Source organism: Phacochoerus africanus, chromosome 13 (assembly GCF_016906955.1).
Source record: "Phacochoerus africanus isolate WHEZ1 chromosome 13, ROS_Pafr_v1, whole genome shotgun sequence".
NCBI classification, from domain to species: domain Eukaryota; kingdom Metazoa; phylum Chordata; class Mammalia; order Artiodactyla; family Suidae; genus Phacochoerus; species Phacochoerus africanus.
In genome coordinates this window covers 16,860,164-16,878,634 of record NC_062556.1, presented here as the reverse complement: position 1 = coordinate 16,878,634, position 18,471 = coordinate 16,860,164, and the positions used below count along the sequence as shown (strand labels likewise).

Below are 18,471 nucleotides of genomic sequence, written 5' to 3'. Positions count from 1 at the left end.
ATCACATCCCCCTGTCACAAGGCTGCTGCTTGGGAGGGACATCTGGCCTAGTTCCTAGATAACCGGCAAAAAGCGAGTTATGTACTTTGTGAAAAGGAAGCCCTTTGCAGGGTCCGCTGCACCATTTGTCCTCGATGTGGGTCCAAACTGCACGTGTTTCTAAGGGGCTGATGTAAGCGTCAGGGTGGCGTTTGACACCACTTCACTGCTCTAACATTGCAGAAAGTAAAGTTATCAGATGAGCCCGTAGAAGCAAAAGAAGATTACACTAAGTTTAACAGGAAAGACCTGAAGACTGTAAAGGTACGTCTGCCGGGCGCTCCAGTTCCACGGGTGATGCCCCCCGGGGGCACCCGGGCACAGTTGCATGCGTGATTGTGAGTTTATCATTTTAACCGTGAAGAATTATTAACTGGCATGTCTGTGACTTAAGCACTCAAACTTGTGCAAATATCAAGCAGGGAAGGAAGGCTTTTTACTCATAAAGACAGGCAGCATGCTTACTGGCAAGAGTGAGCCTCACCTTTGCAGTGTGTTCAGAGCGATAGTGTTGGGCAGAGGGAGGGGCTCCAAAGGGAATTTTTTTGTTGATTCTGCTGTCCAGCAGCTTCCCAGAAATTACGATACTGATAAAAATGATCAATAACCCCAAAATTCAGCAATCACCCAGCAAATGTTTTCGTAACATTTCTTATTAAGCTTTATCTTATACATCATTCTTAGTACATACATAGCTTTGCAAATTGGCATATATATATATATATGAATATGTGTGTGTGTGTGCATATATGTTTGTATGTATATAGTTCGAGGTTCTGCCCTTTTCATTTAGCACTATGTCCTGAAAATTTTTATGTCATTAAGCTTTCTTTGAAAAATTATTAGTGGTTTCATGGTGTTCAGTCATGTGTGTTATTTCATCGTATGGAATATAATCTATTTAACCATTCCCCTGTTTTTGGACACAGGTTACGTCTGTTTTTTTTTGTTTGTTTGTTTGTTTGTTTTGTCTTAATGAAGTGATAAACATTCTTATCTAGAGTCAGCATCCTAATTACTTTATTAACACAACTTAAAACTAAGAGTAAAAGCTTAGAGCTTTCCCCATGATTACTGAGGTACATATATGTAGCTAAAATGCTTTCCCAAAATGTAGAAGAAATTTATACTCCCAGCCACTGTTGCTGATGAGTATTCATCTCACATTCCTGACGACAGAGTATCATTTTTATTTTTGAAAATTTTTCCTGTTCAAATTATGCTACATTTTTTTCTTTTTTTAAAGATTTTTATTTTTTCCATTTTAGCTGATTTAGGGTGTTCTGTCCATTTCTACCATATACCAGAGTGACCCAGTCATACACATATATATTCTTTTTCCTCCATCGTGTTCCGTCACAAGTGACTAGATGTAGTTTCCTGTGCTAGACAGCAGATCGCATTGCTTAGTATGCTGTATTTCTTTGGCTGTTTTTCCAGATGCTTATTGCCCATCTGCATTTTTGCAACTCGTCAATTCCCTTAGCTGTTGTTATACTGTGATAGTGATGTTTTTCTTATTGATTTGTAAGAGCTCGTTAAGGTTATTAGCACTTTTCATGACGTATGTGGTACCGAGAATTTTCCAATTTGTTTAGCCTTTTCATTTGACTTTTTAACTGCTTTAGGGTTTTCTGAGGATGAAATAGAAAGTATTTTTAAATGATTTTCTCAAATAATTTTCGCCTTTTTTTTTTAATGTTCAGAAGGACCTTGCCTTGTCCCAAGATACGTTAACTTCCACCTAGATTTTAACAGCACTTACTCCTCTTAGATTTGATGTTTTTTCAAAAATTGTGTTCTTTAATCTACGTGTAATTTATCTGGACATGGGCTATCAGGGGATGATCCAACTTGAGATATGGCTAAATAGCTGGTTATCCTAATGCTTTCTGTAAGTAGACGTGTTTTTTGAGTTTCTCTCCAAGGAGTGTTTGTACCCCACCCTTCCAAGTGCTGCTTCCTATTGTTCGCGCTTGGGCACAGCACCAGTGAGGTAAGAGGTTGCACCAAGATGTCAGTTAAATGCAGGGGAGAGAGGATGAGTTGTCTCAAAGAGACTCACTTTTCCCCATCCAGCCAAAAAAAATAAGCCTGCAAAATTATAAGTGACAGAATGTAAAAAGCAAATTTTTAGGAATCGTATACTGATACTTTGGCAGTGCCTGTGCCTTACGGTTCCCAGGGAGACAGATGAATTTTTGTTTCTTTGCTGATTCCCATCATTAATGCATTTGCTGAACACGTCGTGATGCACTGAAGTAGGCTCAGCTGCTGTTTCCCTTGTGCCAGTGCTTGTTTTAGGACACGGCAAAACAAAACAAAACAAAACAAAAACAGTGACCAGGAAGAGAGAGAATTTTAAGAGGCAGAGTTCTTTGGAGTCAGCTTTTTGGAAAGTTGTGTGTGTGTGTGTTCTGTTTCTTTGTTTGTTTTTGGAGGAAAAAATGGCAGGGCTCTCCTGCTTGTCCTGGATGCCTTGCAATACAGGTTATCTCTCAAATATAATAGCTTTGTCCTTGGTTTCCCATGGAGCCTGTGAATAAAATCAGATGGTGGATTGTTGTGAATTATTCATCGTGTGGTAATACAAGGCTGTAATTCCTCCCTCTGACAACTGCAGCCTGTGTCAGTCCCATTGTTTGTGTCCGAGCACTTAACGCACCCTCGGGAGTTCCTTCCCTGAAAGCAAACCGGGGGTTGTAGCATTCCACTCCTTAGAATCCTTAGAAGGCAGCAGTTTTGTCTCCTGCCTCTAAACACATTTTGTCTCTTAAGTTTGAATTCCGACTAGAAATCAGAACTTTTAAAAATAATCATTTCCTGATGAAGCATGTTAGCAGCTAATCCTTCCTTCCCTTAATGAGCCTTGAGACATGCATGCTCTTGTTTGATTTGCGTGACATTCGTAACAATTGTCCTCTCTCATTTTCATTAACAGAAAAATAGCAAAATGACTGCATCTCAGAAGGCTTTGGCTAAAGTTGACAAAAGTGGAATGAAAAGTATCGATTCCTTTTTTGGGGCAAAACTTGTTAAAAAAGTTGGAAAGATCTGAAACTTTGAACATGAAATCTAGCAAAACCATTCGCCTTCTACATGTTCCGTTTTCATCCTTCCCCCATGCCGTTGTACTTCCTGACCCTTAATTGCCACCTTTGGGGGAAAAAGCACGAATAAGGGGCATTTTTCAGAGTCACTTGACCATTTCTTTGTGTTCGATTTCTGTGTTCCTAACAAAATGTGGGAAAGTAATGGTATAACCTCATGGCTTGTGGCCTTTGGAGTTTTATTTGCCATCATGAAAAATAATCAAGTGAATAGAGTCAACCTCTGGCATCGCAGGTTCCTCAATAAACTGACGTGTGACAGTATTTGAGTGTGTGCCTGTTATGTTCTGCAGCTCTGCACGTGGGACCCTCAGCAGTGTGTTTTCCGTGTACTCAGAGAAATCACATAACACAACGATCAGATAAAATACTGCTTTGGCTTTATTTTTTTTAGTTTTTGGGTTTTGGTTTGCCACACCCATGGTATATGGGACTTCCCAGGCCAGGGATCGAACCTGAGCCTCAGCTGCAACTTCCGCCACAACTGCGGCAACACAAATCCTTAACCTGCTGCACCACAGCAGAAACTCTTTTTTAAAAGTTTCAGTTTTGGGTAACTCTTTTGTTTAATGTATTTTCTGTGTTATGAATATATGTTCTTTGTAGAAAATAGAGAAAAGTGTAAAAGAAAAATTATAATCTTCCAACTTTTAATTACTCGGAGATAATAGGGTACATTTCCTTCTAATACTTTTTAAAGGAGTTATAATAGTAATTTTAGAAATTTTTCTCTTGACCTCATTTTGTGAACATCTTCCCAGGCTACCAAAGGATTTTCATAAATAGCCTTGTTTAAGTATTCATTTATTTGAATTTTTGATTTTTTTTTTTTTTACTTTTCATTATTTGAATATTTGATTACTTAATGGCCATGGCCCTGTTTTGGACATTCGTATTATTTTCAAATATTTATTGTTGAGAGAATCAGATTTTATGTGAATATTTGTCCACATCTTTTATTGTTTCCTTAGAATGGCTTTTTAGATGTGGGCTTACTGATTCATAACTAAGTTTTTCAAATATGTACTTGTGGGAATACATTTCCCAGAAAGGTTGTAGAATCTTACGCTCTAACAAAAGATGGTATGAATCCTTACCTTTTTCGGTGCCATCTTGTTGACTTTGAATGTTGTCTTTGAGAATAAATGGAAAAAAGGCATGTTATTGTGGTTTTAATTCACGTACTGCTGATCAGAAGTATTCCTAAAACACCCACGCACACACGTGCACACACACCCTCAAAGTCGAGTGTTACATTTCATTCAGGAAACTTGCTGAGGACTACAGCCTGGAACACAGCTCCTCAGCTCTGAGGAACTGTTCCAAAGAGACAAGGGAGGAGCTAAGATATAAAGGAATTTCCACTGAAAAAAAAAACAAAAACAAATGTAGTCAAATATCAGAAGAGTTGTAATCTCACACACACATACCCACACACACACAGACATCTCAAGTCAGTGATTTTCGTCCTTCGCTGTGTGTGGGAAGGTGCAGAAGTCTGGGCCCACTGAAACTTTTCCTTGGATATCTGTCCTAACTAGGGCCAGTGTTCTGGGTGTTTTGAGGAGGGGGAGGGAGCTGCTGTGGCTGACAGCTTGGTGGCAGCAACGTGTGTTGACTGAGATGGCAGGCAACATTTTTTTGTCCACACGGCATTGTTCTTTTTTTCACAATTACCTGTCATTTACCATCCTCTGTTAAATTGTTAGAGTGTCAGTATTTTTCTTCTTGACTCTAAAAGTATTCTCTAACTTGGAGTTCCCGTCGCGTGGCTCAGTGGTTAACGAATCCGACTAGGAACCGTGAGGTTGTGGGTTCGATCCCTGCCCTCGCTCAGTGGGTTAAGGATCCGGCGTTGCCGTGAGCTGTGGTGTAGGTCGAAGACGACGCGGCTCGGATCCCGCGTTGCTGTGGCTCTGGCGTAGGCCGGCAGCTACAGCTCTGATTCGACCCCCAGCCTGGGAACCTCCATATGCCACAGGAGTGACCCTAGAAAAGGCAAAAAAGACCAAAAATAAATAAATAAATAAAAGTATTCTCTAACTTAAGGAATTAATTTTTGTCCACCATGTTTTTTCTTGGTTTGTGGTTTGTCTTTAATTTCATGTATGATTTTTGTTCGTGCAGATATTTTGGTTTTTGTGTAGCCATGTATAAACTTCTTTACCTAGATGTTATACTTAGAAAGATTTCTCTTTATAGGAAAGTTAACTAGTTACCTTTTTTCTAATTTTAATAGTTAATTTTTGTTTTATGTTTAGTTACTTAAATCATCTCTAGAATTTACATTCAATTATGTTGTAAGGTAAAGCTCCACTGCGATTATTTTCTCACCTGTTTATTTTTTCCATTAGATTTGTAGGATTATTTTGTCAGGTTCTAAAAGTAAATTCTAATGGGATGAGATTTTTTTTAGACCCATAAATTATTTTGAGAAAAACACGTCTTTACAAAATTCAGTGTTCTTATTCAGGAATATGGTATTTTTCTATATTCACTAAAATCCCAATCATACCTTTGGCTAACATTTAGTTCTTCCTCTTCATGTTGATTCTAGGTGCTTCTTTTTAGGGAAATCACTAGGTATTTTTTGTTGCGATTAATGAAATCTTTTTTTTTCCCTGTTACATCTTTTTTTTTTTTTTTTTGGCCTTTCTAGGGCCACTCCCTCGGCATATGGAGGTTCCCAGGCTAGGGGTCCAATCGGAGCTGTAGCCACCGGCCTACGCCAGAGCCACAGCAACGCGGGATCCAAGCCACGTCTGCGACCTGCACCACAGCTCACGGCAACGCCAGATCCTTAACCCGCTGAGCAAGGCCAGGGATCGAACCCACAACCTCATGGTTCCTAGTCGGATTCGTTAACCACTGCGCCACAGCAAGAACTCCGAGAAGTTTTAAATTTTATATTTATCTTTTAAATAATTCACTAAACTATTAATCTTAATTTTTTTTCTTTCTTTTTTTTTTTAATCTTTTTAGGACTGCACCCAAAGCATATGGAGGTTTCCAGTCTAGGGGTTGAATCAGAGCTGTAGCCATGGGCCTATGCCACAGTGACAGCAACACCAGGTCTGAGCCACATCTGCGACCTACGCCACAGCTCACAGCAACGGCAGATCCTTAACCCACTGAGTGAGGCAAGGGATTGAACCTGTGTCTTCATGGATGCTAGTCAGATTCATTTCCATTGAGCCACAATGGGAACACCAAAAATTTTTATTTTCTTCATATTGGGTTTTCAATGCATAATAAGGTATGTAATCTTAAAAACTGTGTGCAATTCTTGTATCTTTTATATCATATTACAAGGGTAAGACTAGAGTGGTATTGAAGAATAATATGTAATAGGAGTTATCATTGCCTAGTTTGTGGTTTTATTAATATGTGTGATCATTCATTCTACCCAAGCTGCTGTTAATGGGATAAAGAATATTTATCTTAGGTATTTCATTTTATACTTAGATTCCCTAAAGTTTTAGTTAGTAATAGGTATGGTTGCTTAGATATCTTTTTGGCACCTCTTGGGATGACCGTGGAGTTTTTATCACAGTTAAACTCTGCTTGACTTCCTACACTAAGCCCTACTTGGCAGCAGATAAATGATAGCATAATGGATGCTCCCTATCTGGTTTGACTGTTGTCAAATCTACTTCTCAATTAGGTCTTCTAGGATTTCATTTATAATTTTTGCCTCTATATTCAAAAGCAATATTGCTGTTAGGTTTTAGTGTTAGAATTATGCTAGCTTTTGATATTTCCCAATGTTCTAGAAGGAATAAGATAAGAGTAAGAATATTCTATTCCTGGAAATGTTTAAAGAACATCAGTGTTAAAACTGTCTAGCACTGAGCCTTCTTTTGCTGTCTTATTTAATCTGGAAAATTTCTCTATTTTTGGTCTCACTCGATCTTGACGTTTTTGAAGAGTACAGGCTGGTTATTTAGTAGAATGTTCCTCGGTTTGAGTTTACCTAATGTTTCCTCTTGATTAGTCTCAGGTTTTACCTTTCGGGCACCCACAGCAGTAATGATGCGTTGTTCTCAGTGTGCCATGTCAGGAGTCCCATGACCTAATACCAGGGGTGTTAACTTTAATCACTTGACAAAGGTGGTGCCCATCAGGTTTATTCACTGTGGAGTTAGAATTTTTCTCCTTGTAATTAATAAGTAATGGGTGGACAAATACTCTGGGACTTTTAAGTATCTACTTCTCAGTCAACATTCATGCACAAGTTTTAAAATAAAACTACCAATGATTTTTCCAACCCTATCATTTCTCTATATTTATTTCTTTTTACATTCAGTTGGCATTTTTCAGAAGACTTGTAGATTATTTTATCCAATGAATTAAATTATATTTTTCTGTTGTTCATATTGTCCCAGAAGGGCCAGTAGGAGTCCCGTCAAGCTGGCAACTGTATCTTTTTGGTATGTTTCCATCATTTTCTTCTTTTTTTTCTTTTTATGGCCATTCCTGCAGCATGTGGAAGTTCCCAGGCTAGGGGTCAAATTGGAGCCGAAGCTGCAGGTTTATGTCCCAATCACAGCAATTCTGGATCCGAGCTCCCTCTGTGACCAGTGCTGCAGCTTGCAGCAATGCCAGATCCTTAACCCACTGAGCCAGGCCAGAGACTGAACTCACACCCTCATAGACACTATGTCATGTTCTTAACCCACTGAACCACCACAGGAATTCCAGCTTTCCATCATTTTTTAATACTTATTACTTCTTCTGCAAGAGGGTGTTCCAGGCTCTTCATGTACTTTCCCTACCAAGCCATGGAATCTGCCTTTTCCCCAAGGAGCCAAGGTTCATTTTGAAGGAGAATGGTAGTTAGAAACCAAGATCCAGACAAGAAGTGTGCTCATTGCTGCTATTGATCTATATGTGTAGTTTTTGTAGATTTCCTTTATCAGATCGGGGAAGTTATCATCTGTTCACTGAGAGTTTTAATCATGATTGAATATTGAATTTTATCAAATAGTTTTTCTTCATCTAGTGAGGTGATCATGCAGTTTTCCTTTAGTAAAGGAATATCTCTTAACATGTGAAATAGGATTGATGGTCAAATGCTGAACTTTACATTCCTGGGATAAACCCTACTTGGTCTTTTCATATATAAAGCATTATATCTTTCTTCCTAGTATTTTGTTAAGGATTTTTGTCTGTTCATGAAGGATATTGGTCCATAGTTTTCCTTATTTGTAATGACTTTGTCTCGTTTTGGTATCAGAGTAAAACTGGCCTTATAAAGAGGAGTTGAGGAGTAGTGCTTCATCACCTGTTTTCTGAGTCTTTGTAAGATTAGTATTGTCTTTCCCTTTTATGCTGCACAGAATTCACCAGTAAAGCCATTTGGGCCTGGAATTTTTATTTCTGGGGAAGTTTTTAATTACTAATTCAATGTCTATAATAGAAACTATTATTTTCTCCTTTTTCTTTTGCCAGTTTTAGTAATTTATGTCTTTCAAGAAATATGTCTATTTCATCTAGTTGTCAAATTTATTGACATAAGTCGTTTATTTTTATTGTCTGTAAATCTGTAGTGGTATTCCTTCTTTCATACCTGATATTGGTCATTCGTGTCTTTTGTTTGCTTGATTATTTTTATGAAATTTGGAAAAACTTGTGGCCAGTATTTCTTTAAATACTTTTCTGTGGAGTTCCCGTCGTAGTGCAGTGGAAATGAATCAGACTAGGAACCATGAAGTTATGGGTTCAATCCCTGGCCTCACTCAGTGGGTTGAGGATCCAGCATTGCTGTGAGCTGTGGTGTAGGTCACAAACACAGCTCGGATCCCACGTTGCTGTGGCTGTGGTGCGGGCTGGCAGCTGTAGCTCCAATTAGACCCGTAGCCTGGGAACCTCCATGTGCTGCTAGTGTGGCCCCCAAAACAACAACAACAACAACAAAAAAAAAAAACTTTACTGTTCTTCACCCACCCCCTTTTCTCCTCATCTTGGCATCTTTTGTATGCCAGTTACTTGTATGCCAAACACTTGATGTCCCACAGGTCCTGTCACTGAATTTCTCTTTATTTTCAATTTGCTTTTTCTTGTAGTTTCATTCTATTAACTGCAGTTAGTGAGCTTTTATTTTATATACTGGAATTTTCAGTTCTAGATGTTCCATTTGGTTCTTTTTATCTCTTCCCATTCTCTCCTCATTGTGCCTTCCTTTGGTAATTCACTATAGTTAAAACGTTCTTATCTTCTGGTTCCAACATCTCTGACATTTCTGTGCCTATTTCTGTCTTTTATTTTGTCTTTACTTTTATATTTTGAAATAATTTTAAAGTCACAGAAAAGTTGTGAAACAATAAATAGTTGTTTACCCTTCACCCCGCTACCTGTACATAAGCAGTACAATTATCAAAACCAGGAAATTTACAATTAATACAGTATTATTAACCAATTGACCACATTTTGAACTTCATCTATTTTTACACTAATGTTTTTCTATTCCAGGATCCAATTCATCTTCCACGTTGCATTTATTTTGCATATCGCTTTTCTTTTTTCTAATTTGTCTCTCAGTCTTTCTTAGTATTCTGATGACCTTGACACTTTGAGAGTAATGGCCAGTTATTTTGTCAAATGCCTCACGTTTTTTGAGATACCTTGAAATCGTGCTGTCCTGTTCCTCATGTGATCATTTCTTTTTTTTTTTTTTTGTCTTTTGTCTTTTTTGTTGTTGTTGTTGTTGTTGCTATTTCTTGGGCCGCTCCCGCGGCATATGGAGGTTCCCAGGCTAGGGGTCGAATCGGAGCTGTAGCCACCGGCCTACGCCAGAGCCACAGCAACGCGGGATCCGAGCCGTGTCTGCAACCTACACCACAGCTCACGGCAACGCCGGATCGTCAACCCACTGAGCAAGGGCAGGGACCGAACCCGCAACCTCATGGTCTAGTTAACCACTGCGCCACGACGGGAACTCCTGTGATCATTTCTTAATACTAATAACACTAATACTAATAGCAACCCACACAGTATAGGATTTATGCGCTTGACACTATTCTGAGCATTTTACATATAACTCATTAATCCCCGCAACAGCTGTGGATGTAGGGCAGGAGGCCACAGGAGCCAGAATAGGGACACCCAACCCCACAGGCAAGGGAAGAGAGAAAGGCTATTGAAACTTGAATTATCACCCCTCCTGAAGCTTAGCCCCTTAACAGCAGGAACAATGCACTGTTCAAGTTCGTGTCTTGTTCTCTGCTGGGCAGAGTATGCAGTTGGTAAATGCTGGTACCTGCTAGATGAATAAATCATCTAACTAGTGTCCTCATTAGCTGAGACTTGACTTTTTTTCCCCCACGGGTCAAGGTCAGGATCTTAATCCCCCTTGGTCTTTCCAAATGTCTAAGCTATTCTCTGACCTTTTGGGTCCCTGAGTATGCCGTGCTGTCTCCACATCGGTGCCTTTGTGTGACTGGTGTGTCTTTTATCCACTTCCTCCAGAGCTTCACATGATTAGTCCCATCATGTCGTAGTTTAAGTCTTATCTTGAATGTCATTTATTTATTTATTTATTTATTTATTTATTTATTTGTCTTTTTGCCATTTCTTGGGCCGCTCCCACGGCATATGGAGGTTCCCAGGCTAGGGGTCGAATCGGAGCTATAGCTGCCAGCCTACGCCAGAGCCACAGCAACGCTTGAATGTCATTTTTTTAGAGAGGCACGTCCTGACCTTCCTCACCTACCTCCAACCTCTCGCAATCGGTCACTGTCCATCCCATCTTCCTGCTGCACCCTCTTCACAGACCCTGGCCTGACTGGGTCACCATGAGGCCCACAGCACCTAACATGGGGCTGCGCAAAGTGGGCCTTCTATAAAGGGATGCGACAATGATCAGTCAGTCCATCTGCACGGGACACCTCAGTGTTCCACACGCAGTACCACACTGGGGTCCTTGGCAGCTTGCAGCTGAACTTTGAAATTCAAGGTTCACTCCCAGTGGGTTGCCTGGGTGCTCTTGAATTTGCTGTCCAAAGACATTTTCATACACTCATTCATGACCTCCTTGTGTGGGCTTAATAGAAAGAAACAGATGTAACCTTCAACCTCTGTGGATAAAGCACTGTGAATTTCCTTCTGTTGGGTGATTCAGCTGCGTTCACCGTAGTCACTTTAGCTGGGTCAGAACATCTGAAGTTAGAGGACGTTGTCTGCATCTGTGGTGAGGTTAGTAAATTTGCTTTTACGTCGCATTTAGAAATTATTTATATCAAGCCCACGACCTAAATTATTGAAGTTTGAGGATAATATGTGGTCTATGTAAACGCCTCGCCGTCCCAGAAGTTTATATTTTTTCCAGCTTTATTAGGTATACCTGACAAATAAAAATGTATGTATATTTAGGTTATACAGTGCGATGTTTTGATAATGCATCTGCATTGTGAAATGATTATTACAACCAAGCTAACGAACACAGTTATCACCTCCCATATTTGCCGTGTGTGTGTGTGTGTGTGTGTGTGTGTGTGTGTGTGTGTGTGAGAGAGAGAGAGAGACGGGAGCACGAAAGGTCTGATCTCAGCAAATCTCAAGTATACAGTACAGTTTTATTAACTCCAGTCACTGTGCTGTACATTAGATTCCAGGAACTTTAAATAGGCGCTCACATGACTTAGCTAGAGATTAAATGGGCATCTGGGAAGTCGTCACTTTTGTAATCTCCCATGGTTTCCCGGGCTAGGGATCGCACCCTTGCCACCGCAGTAAACCAGAGCCACCACCGAAGACAATGCCGGATCCCCAACCCACTGAGCCGCCAGGAGCTCCTGTCTTCCATGCTTGACTTTACCTTTGACGTCAAGATGACGTTCCTAACGTTACTTTCAATGTGTGCTGTGAACTAGGAGTTGAACAGTGATGGAAGAATGAAACTAAAGGTGTCACTCGGAGTTCCCATGGTGGCTCAGTGGGAAGGAACCTAACTAGGATCCATGAGGCCTCGGATTGGATCCCTGGCCTTGCTCAGTGGGTTGAGGATCCAGCGTTGCAATGAGCTGTGGTGTAGGTCGAAGATGCAGCTGCAGCTCTGACTTGACCCCTAGCCTGGGAATGTCCATATGCGGCGGGTGCAGCCCCAAAAAGAAACAAACAAATATATAAACATGTCACACATTCCAAGTGTTCTTTGGGGGAATAATATGAGGAACAAATCAATATGGGCTTACAGAGACACACACACTGTATATATGTGTGTGTGTGTATACACACACACACTGACATACAGACACGTGCGCATTTACACATAAGTACCCACAAATGTATATACATATTCACACACGCATACACATTATACATCCTATCCTTCTTTCAAATTCCTTGAATTTCAGACGAGAGCCTTTTTAGACTTTATACACCAAACATTGGCGCACTGGACCTTACTCACATCCTGTGGCCCACTCTTGCTCACATCATTTATCTTTTTGATTAATGTCCTGAGTTTAGAGAAAGCTTCCAGAAGTTTCTGCAGGCTCCAGAATCACTTGCGAACACACACAAGAGCCTCCATCATTTTCATCAGACCGCACGTATTTCTGAAACTCATCTCCGACCACCATCATTCTTTCCTTTTTGGTGTCTGGTTTATCTCCGACCTACATTTTCCTTGTTCTCAGACTCTCAGGCTCTCTCATCTTCCAGGAGCTTCTCTGGTTCCACCGCCCAAGGAGATTCCCTTCCATCGGGTTTAACGTGGATGGGAGAGGAGCTGTGTTCCACTGGTCGGGGTCTGGTTTAGCGCAGTCGTCGTTTCTCACGCGGAGCCTTAGCCAGACACAAAGGCACTTGGGCAGGGAGATGCTCAGATGCACTCATTTACTACCTAAATATGCATGCAAACCTACATCAGTGACAGTAAGCAGATGATGTAATCCTTAAAATTGCGAATGAAGTGAAAAATGACCAGCCAGATTTCAAACTGAACTAGAAAGTTTACTTTTAAAGAGTGAAATAGGGGTTCCCGCTGTGTTGAGATCAGCAGCATCTTGGGAACAAGTGTGATGCCGGCCTGGCACCGTGGGTTAGGGATTTGGTGTTGCTGCAGCTGTGGCTTAACAGCAGCTTGGATCTGATCCCTGGCCTGGGAACGCCGCATGCCATGTGGTGGGCAAAAATGAAGGGGAAAAAAAAGGGTAAATGAATTTGGTCGAAAAAGTCCAGTTCATTTCAAGGAGCTGGATTTAGACCTGGTCGGGATCCCAATCCCGCCCTACCTCTGACCCATGGACAAAGCACTGGCATGGCTGGCCTGGCGTCCTGGCTTCCATGGGAGATGAGGTCACTGGGTCGGGTCATTTATGTCCTGCCCTGGGGTCGCTGCTCCCCGGAGCCTCGGTGTCACAGTCGAGAGGTTTGCTCTCAGATTAGCGCCTGTCCAGGGCGACCGTGTCTCAGGCCTTCCTCAGTCCTTAAGTGGATTCTCTCATCTGCTTCACTAGGAAGGAAATACACCAGCACTGGCTATTGTGTTCCTGGTACATATTTGTGTCTTTTCTTCTTTTTCCATAGATTACATTGACCTTGGCATGGAAAGAAATGCAAAGCACACAATTCCTGGAAAACAATTACAAAGACTGACAAAGTGCTTTGCAATTTTAAGCAATTTTCACATGCATTCCTGTGTTGAAAATCCTTGCAGGAGTTCCCGTCGCGGCACAGTGGTTAACGAATCCGACTAGGAACCATGAGGTTGCGGGTTCGGTCCCTGCCCTTGCTCAGTGGGTTAATGATCAGGCGTTGCCGTGAGCTGTGGTGGAGGTTGCAGACGCGGCTTGGATCCCGCACTGCTGTGGCTCTGGCGTAGGCTGGCGGCTACAGCTCCGATTGGACCCCTAGCCTGGGAACCTCCATATGCCGCGGGAGCAGCCCAAAGAAATAGCAAAAAGACAAAAAAAAAAAAAAATCCTTGCAGAATCCATGTGGCATAATTGGTACTCTCTCTCCCATTTTACAGTTGAAAAAATGTAAGGTCATCTTATTTGCCCAAGGTCACACAGCTAATAAATAACTAAGCCAGAACCTAAACTCAGGACTGCTGACTTCCAGACTCTCCGCACCAAACCAATTCCCTTTTCCCAGAGCCCCGAACTGTGACTTTTGTTACATCCTGGAAAGTCACCTCTCGGCAGATTTAAGTCACCCCTTAGCCTCTTCACATAGGTTAGGACTGACTTTCTCTGTTCTTTCTTTGTGCCATGGGTTCTTCCTGCACCCATGGCAGGCAGAAGTTCCCAGGCGAAGGGTCAAACCCATGCCACAGCAGTGAGAATACCAGGTCCTTAACCGCTAGGCCACCAGGGAACTCTGACTTTCTCTATTCTTAAAGTTGATCTAACTTGACTAGCTGCCTGTATCACATATTTTTCCCCAAACAGCCCTTTCTCCAAGACTAATCCAGAATTTGGAGATCTCCAGAGTTAGCTGAGTTATAACAGTTCAACCTCTTGGTGGAGGACAAGGAGCTCTGGTCAGAAAAGCAAATGAAAGGCTCTTTTCTTAGTGTCCTTGGAAGATGTCCACAGGCTTTGGCCTCGATGAATAAGGAAGAAATGATTAGACTCATACTCCTTTTTTTTTTTAAATCTTTTTGGGGCCACACCCGCAGCATGTGAAGGTTCCCAGGCAAGGGATCCAATCGGAGCTGTAGCCACCAGCCTGCGCCACAACCACAGCCACGCCAGATCCAAGCAGCGTCTGTGACCTACACCACAGCTCACTGCAGCGCCGGATCCCTAACCTGCTGAGCAAGGCCAGGGATCAAACCCGTGTTCTCATGGATGCTGGTCGGGTTCGCTAACCGCTGAGCCACAGCGGAAACTCCTAGATTCATACACCTTTTAACCCAAAGATTTATACACTTCTCCAGTTTATAGACTCCTCAGGGTCACCAGATGGACGAAAAGTGCCTGATGTTTAGTAACGCTTTCCAGTTCGTACAGCAATCCCGTATCAGTCGTTACATCCATCTTTACAACAATCCTCTCAGGCAGACGCGAAAGGGCTGTGGCCCTGTTTTGCAGATGGTCAGAGGGAGGTCACCCAGACTCAGTGGCCGAGCGCCCGCTGCCGCTCCACGCTGAAGCTCAGCCCTCTCTGCTCTTCGCCTCCCTGGGGTTTTTATCCTTATCATTGTGTGCATAGCTCTATGGCCATTTATCCTTCAACGAGTCTTTTAATGGAAAGACTGGGAAAGTCAGAGTGATTCTGCTTCATCTTCTTGCTCTTTTCCTAATGAATTCTGCAGGTCAATTTATCCTCAGCCGTGTGGGCCAGAATTCCAGGAAAGCTTCTGCTTCTACTTAGCTGGTGCATTTGCATGTCAAGTCTTTAATTCAGCTGTCAGCTCTTTTTTTTTTTTTTTTTTAACAGTACTTTCATTAGTAAATGGTATTTTGACGGTCCCACACTAATCAAGCCGATTTGAGATGGGGCACGAGGGAAGCCCCAAATGTGATTTACAGAAGAATCCTTGAGGACGTTAAAAGAATTGTTACCTTACGCGTGTGTTTTAATCACAATGTGTAGAATTAGATTAGTCAAGGTATTAGTTTTTTGTTGTTTTTTTTTGTTTTTTTTTTGTTTTTTGTTTTTGTCTTTTTAGGGCCGCACCCGCATATGGCATATGGAAGTTCCCAGGCTAGGGGTCACATCAGAGCTGTAGCTGCTGGCCTGCGCCACGGCCTCAGCCTTGCCAGATCTGAGCTGCCTCTGCGACCTACACCACAGCTCATGTCAATGCCAGATCCCTAACCCACCACAGCTCTCGTGTCAACGTCTGATCGAACCTGCATCCTCATAGATACTTGTCAGATTTGTTTCCACTGAACCACGACAGGAACTCCAAGTTATTAGTTCTTTCAAAAGAAAAAAGCCAAAGAATAAGCTCAGATTCCCTGATTCTTTTACGAACATATACGGAGTACCTGCTGTGTGCCAGATGTTGGCCTAGGCATTAGAAATGCAGCTGTCCACATGGTGGACAAAAGAACCTACCTTCGAGAAGTTTCTGCTCTAGGGGGCAGATAGATGGGTTGTCAAGTATTGTTGGGGGCTGTGGAAGAAGCCACAGGAAGGAAGACAGAGTCCTGGCAAGTGGCTGGTCGGGGAAGGTCTAACCTCTGTTGTTTTGGTTTTTTGTTTGTTTGTTTGTCTTTTTTCGGCCATACCTGCAGCATGAGGAAGCTCCCAGGCCAGGGACTGAACCACAGCAGTGACAACACCAGGTACCTAACCCGCTGTACCAGCAGGGACCTGCAGACCTCTGTCACAGCTCATCCGCATCATGGCATCAAAATTTCATATCCATCAATATCATTTTCGATAACTTACAGCTCCGGAAAAAATTACATTTGAAATTGTCCTCAGCAAGAACCCAGCAGTCAGGAGAACTCTAGCTCCGTGGGGGTGTTAAGAACTACCACTTCCACCGGCAAGTCTCTGGTTTCTTACACACTGGATCTCCACAAGGGAAAGAGAAACAAAATAGTTTAAGGATTATTCATCTTGGAGTTCCCGTCCAAGACCTCCAAGATGAATGATGGCTCAGTGGTGAGCGACCCTGACTAGCATCCATGAGGACTCGGGTTCGATCCCTGGCCTCTCTCCGTGGGTTAAGGATCCAGCGTTGCCGTGTGCTGTGGTGTAGGTTGCAGATGCAGCGTGGATCCCACGTGGCTGCAGCTCTGATTCTAGCTGGGAACTTCCATATGCCACAGGTGCGGTCATAGAGGAAAAAAAAGAATGACTCATCCTAGAACCATTTTTTTCATGTGTGTCTTGTATTTTCATTTTTTTTTTTCTAAAATGAGGGTGTCCATTCCATGAGTTTGGGCAACTTAACTTTATTCTGAATTTCCCACCCTTTGAACCCTGGAAGGAGAACCCACCTCTCTCCCACCCGCTCTCTGGGAACCTAACGTCAGCCCTAGAATGAGGTCACCCACAGAATCCTCTTCCTGTGCCTGAGGGCTTCTCTTCAAAGCAAAAATGCACAGCTGCCTTAGACCTCAGGACTAAGGCAGCCTTGCTTTTCGGTTCTGGAAGGTGCGTGCAGTCCCTGGGATTGTCCTCCCCAGGAGACAAAATCTGTTTTCCTTTCTCTCTAGGTGGCAGCACAAAGACAGCAAAAGAACAAGTGACAGCAGGTGCACGCGAGGCTTGGCTACTTCTCGTGTAATTTAAGTCACTCCCAAAGGGCTACAACTTTTTCTGCTGCACTTTCTAGACAACCATCAAATGCCAAAAGAGGTATCTTAAAGGACTAACCAGGAATGCTTTCTCTCTGTGATCAAGACCACCCATCCCTTCTCACAGTGGCACCTCCCCGGAGGCGACTCTGTCCTGTACCTAGGAAGCTCCCCAGGTGGGAGCCTCCCCCGAGGATGTCAAGCCAGCCACCCCTCTGCCCCAGCCAGGGCTTGGTAGATGCAAACTGCTCCATTTGGAGTGGGTGCAGTGAGCTCCTGCTGTGTATAGCACGGGGAACTCTATCCCGTCTCTTGGGCTAGACCATGGTGGAAGATAACGAGAACAAGAAGGCATAGATACGTGTGCATGACTGGGTCACTGTGCTGCACAGCGGAAACTGGCACAACACTGTAAACCAACTATAACTTCTCAAAATCTTTTGTAAAAAGTGTGGATTGTCACAGTCTGATGCTTCAGACTTCAAAACATGGGGCGGAGAAGGCTCATGGGGAAATTCGGGTCATTTCTTAAGCCTGACCCTGTGGGCTGCTCTGCTTTCCTGGGGTCAGGAGAGCACTTTTAGGGTTGCCCGTGGTAACTGTAAATACTTGACTCCACACCAAAAGCTCTGACAGTCCAAGTTTCTACCTTCGTTTAAAAAAAAAAAAAAAAAAAAGAGCCTGACCTTTCTTTACTCCTTATCAATTTGGCAACTTCTGGTTCATAACAACACCTAAACATGTGTGTTTTATGATCTGCTGGCGTTGTAAACATGGCTTCATTTTTAAAAGATTTGTCCAATAAGTGCATCATTCTTATGTCAAGAGAGGGCGAAAGGTACGCAGGGAAGTTAGAGGTAGATGCCGAAAAGCAACTTGGCGGGGGATTCTCACTCTCAGCGAGTATGTTTTAGGGGACGGGGGGAGGTTTTGTGCAAACACGTCCAGGCGTTTGCGCCAACACATCAGCTTGACATCAGGGGACTTGGGCAGAAGCCACTCGGGCGCACGTCGAGCATTTGAACGGGACCCCTCTTCTTCGGGAAGTCATTCCGCTTCTGATTCTCTAACTCCGTTGGGTAAGCAGGTTCTGGAAAGTACTCTGTCTTTTTTTG

At 42.6% G+C, this 18,471-nt stretch overlaps 1 protein-coding gene across 4 annotated transcripts in view; it reads left to right on the top strand.

Moving 5' to 3' along the window:
- Positions 1–18,147, top strand: part of RNASEH2B (ribonuclease H2 subunit B) — an 82,278-nt gene extending 64,131 nt beyond the window's left edge. For 2 of the 4 annotated variants that reach the window (XM_047755934.1, XM_047755936.1), the window contains 2 exons: positions 223–303; positions 2,981–3,413. In XM_047755934.1, the coding sequence (XP_047611890.1) occupies positions 223–303; positions 2,981–3,097 (198 nt within the window). In that variant the 3' untranslated portion in view covers positions 3,098–3,413. Of the gene's footprint in view, positions 1–222; positions 304–2,980; positions 3,414–17,275 lie in introns of those variants that run through there. The other 2 variants (XM_047755937.1, XM_047755935.1) reach the window with 2 other exon arrangements.
- The last annotated feature ends 324 nt before the right edge of the window (positions 18,148–18,471 follow it).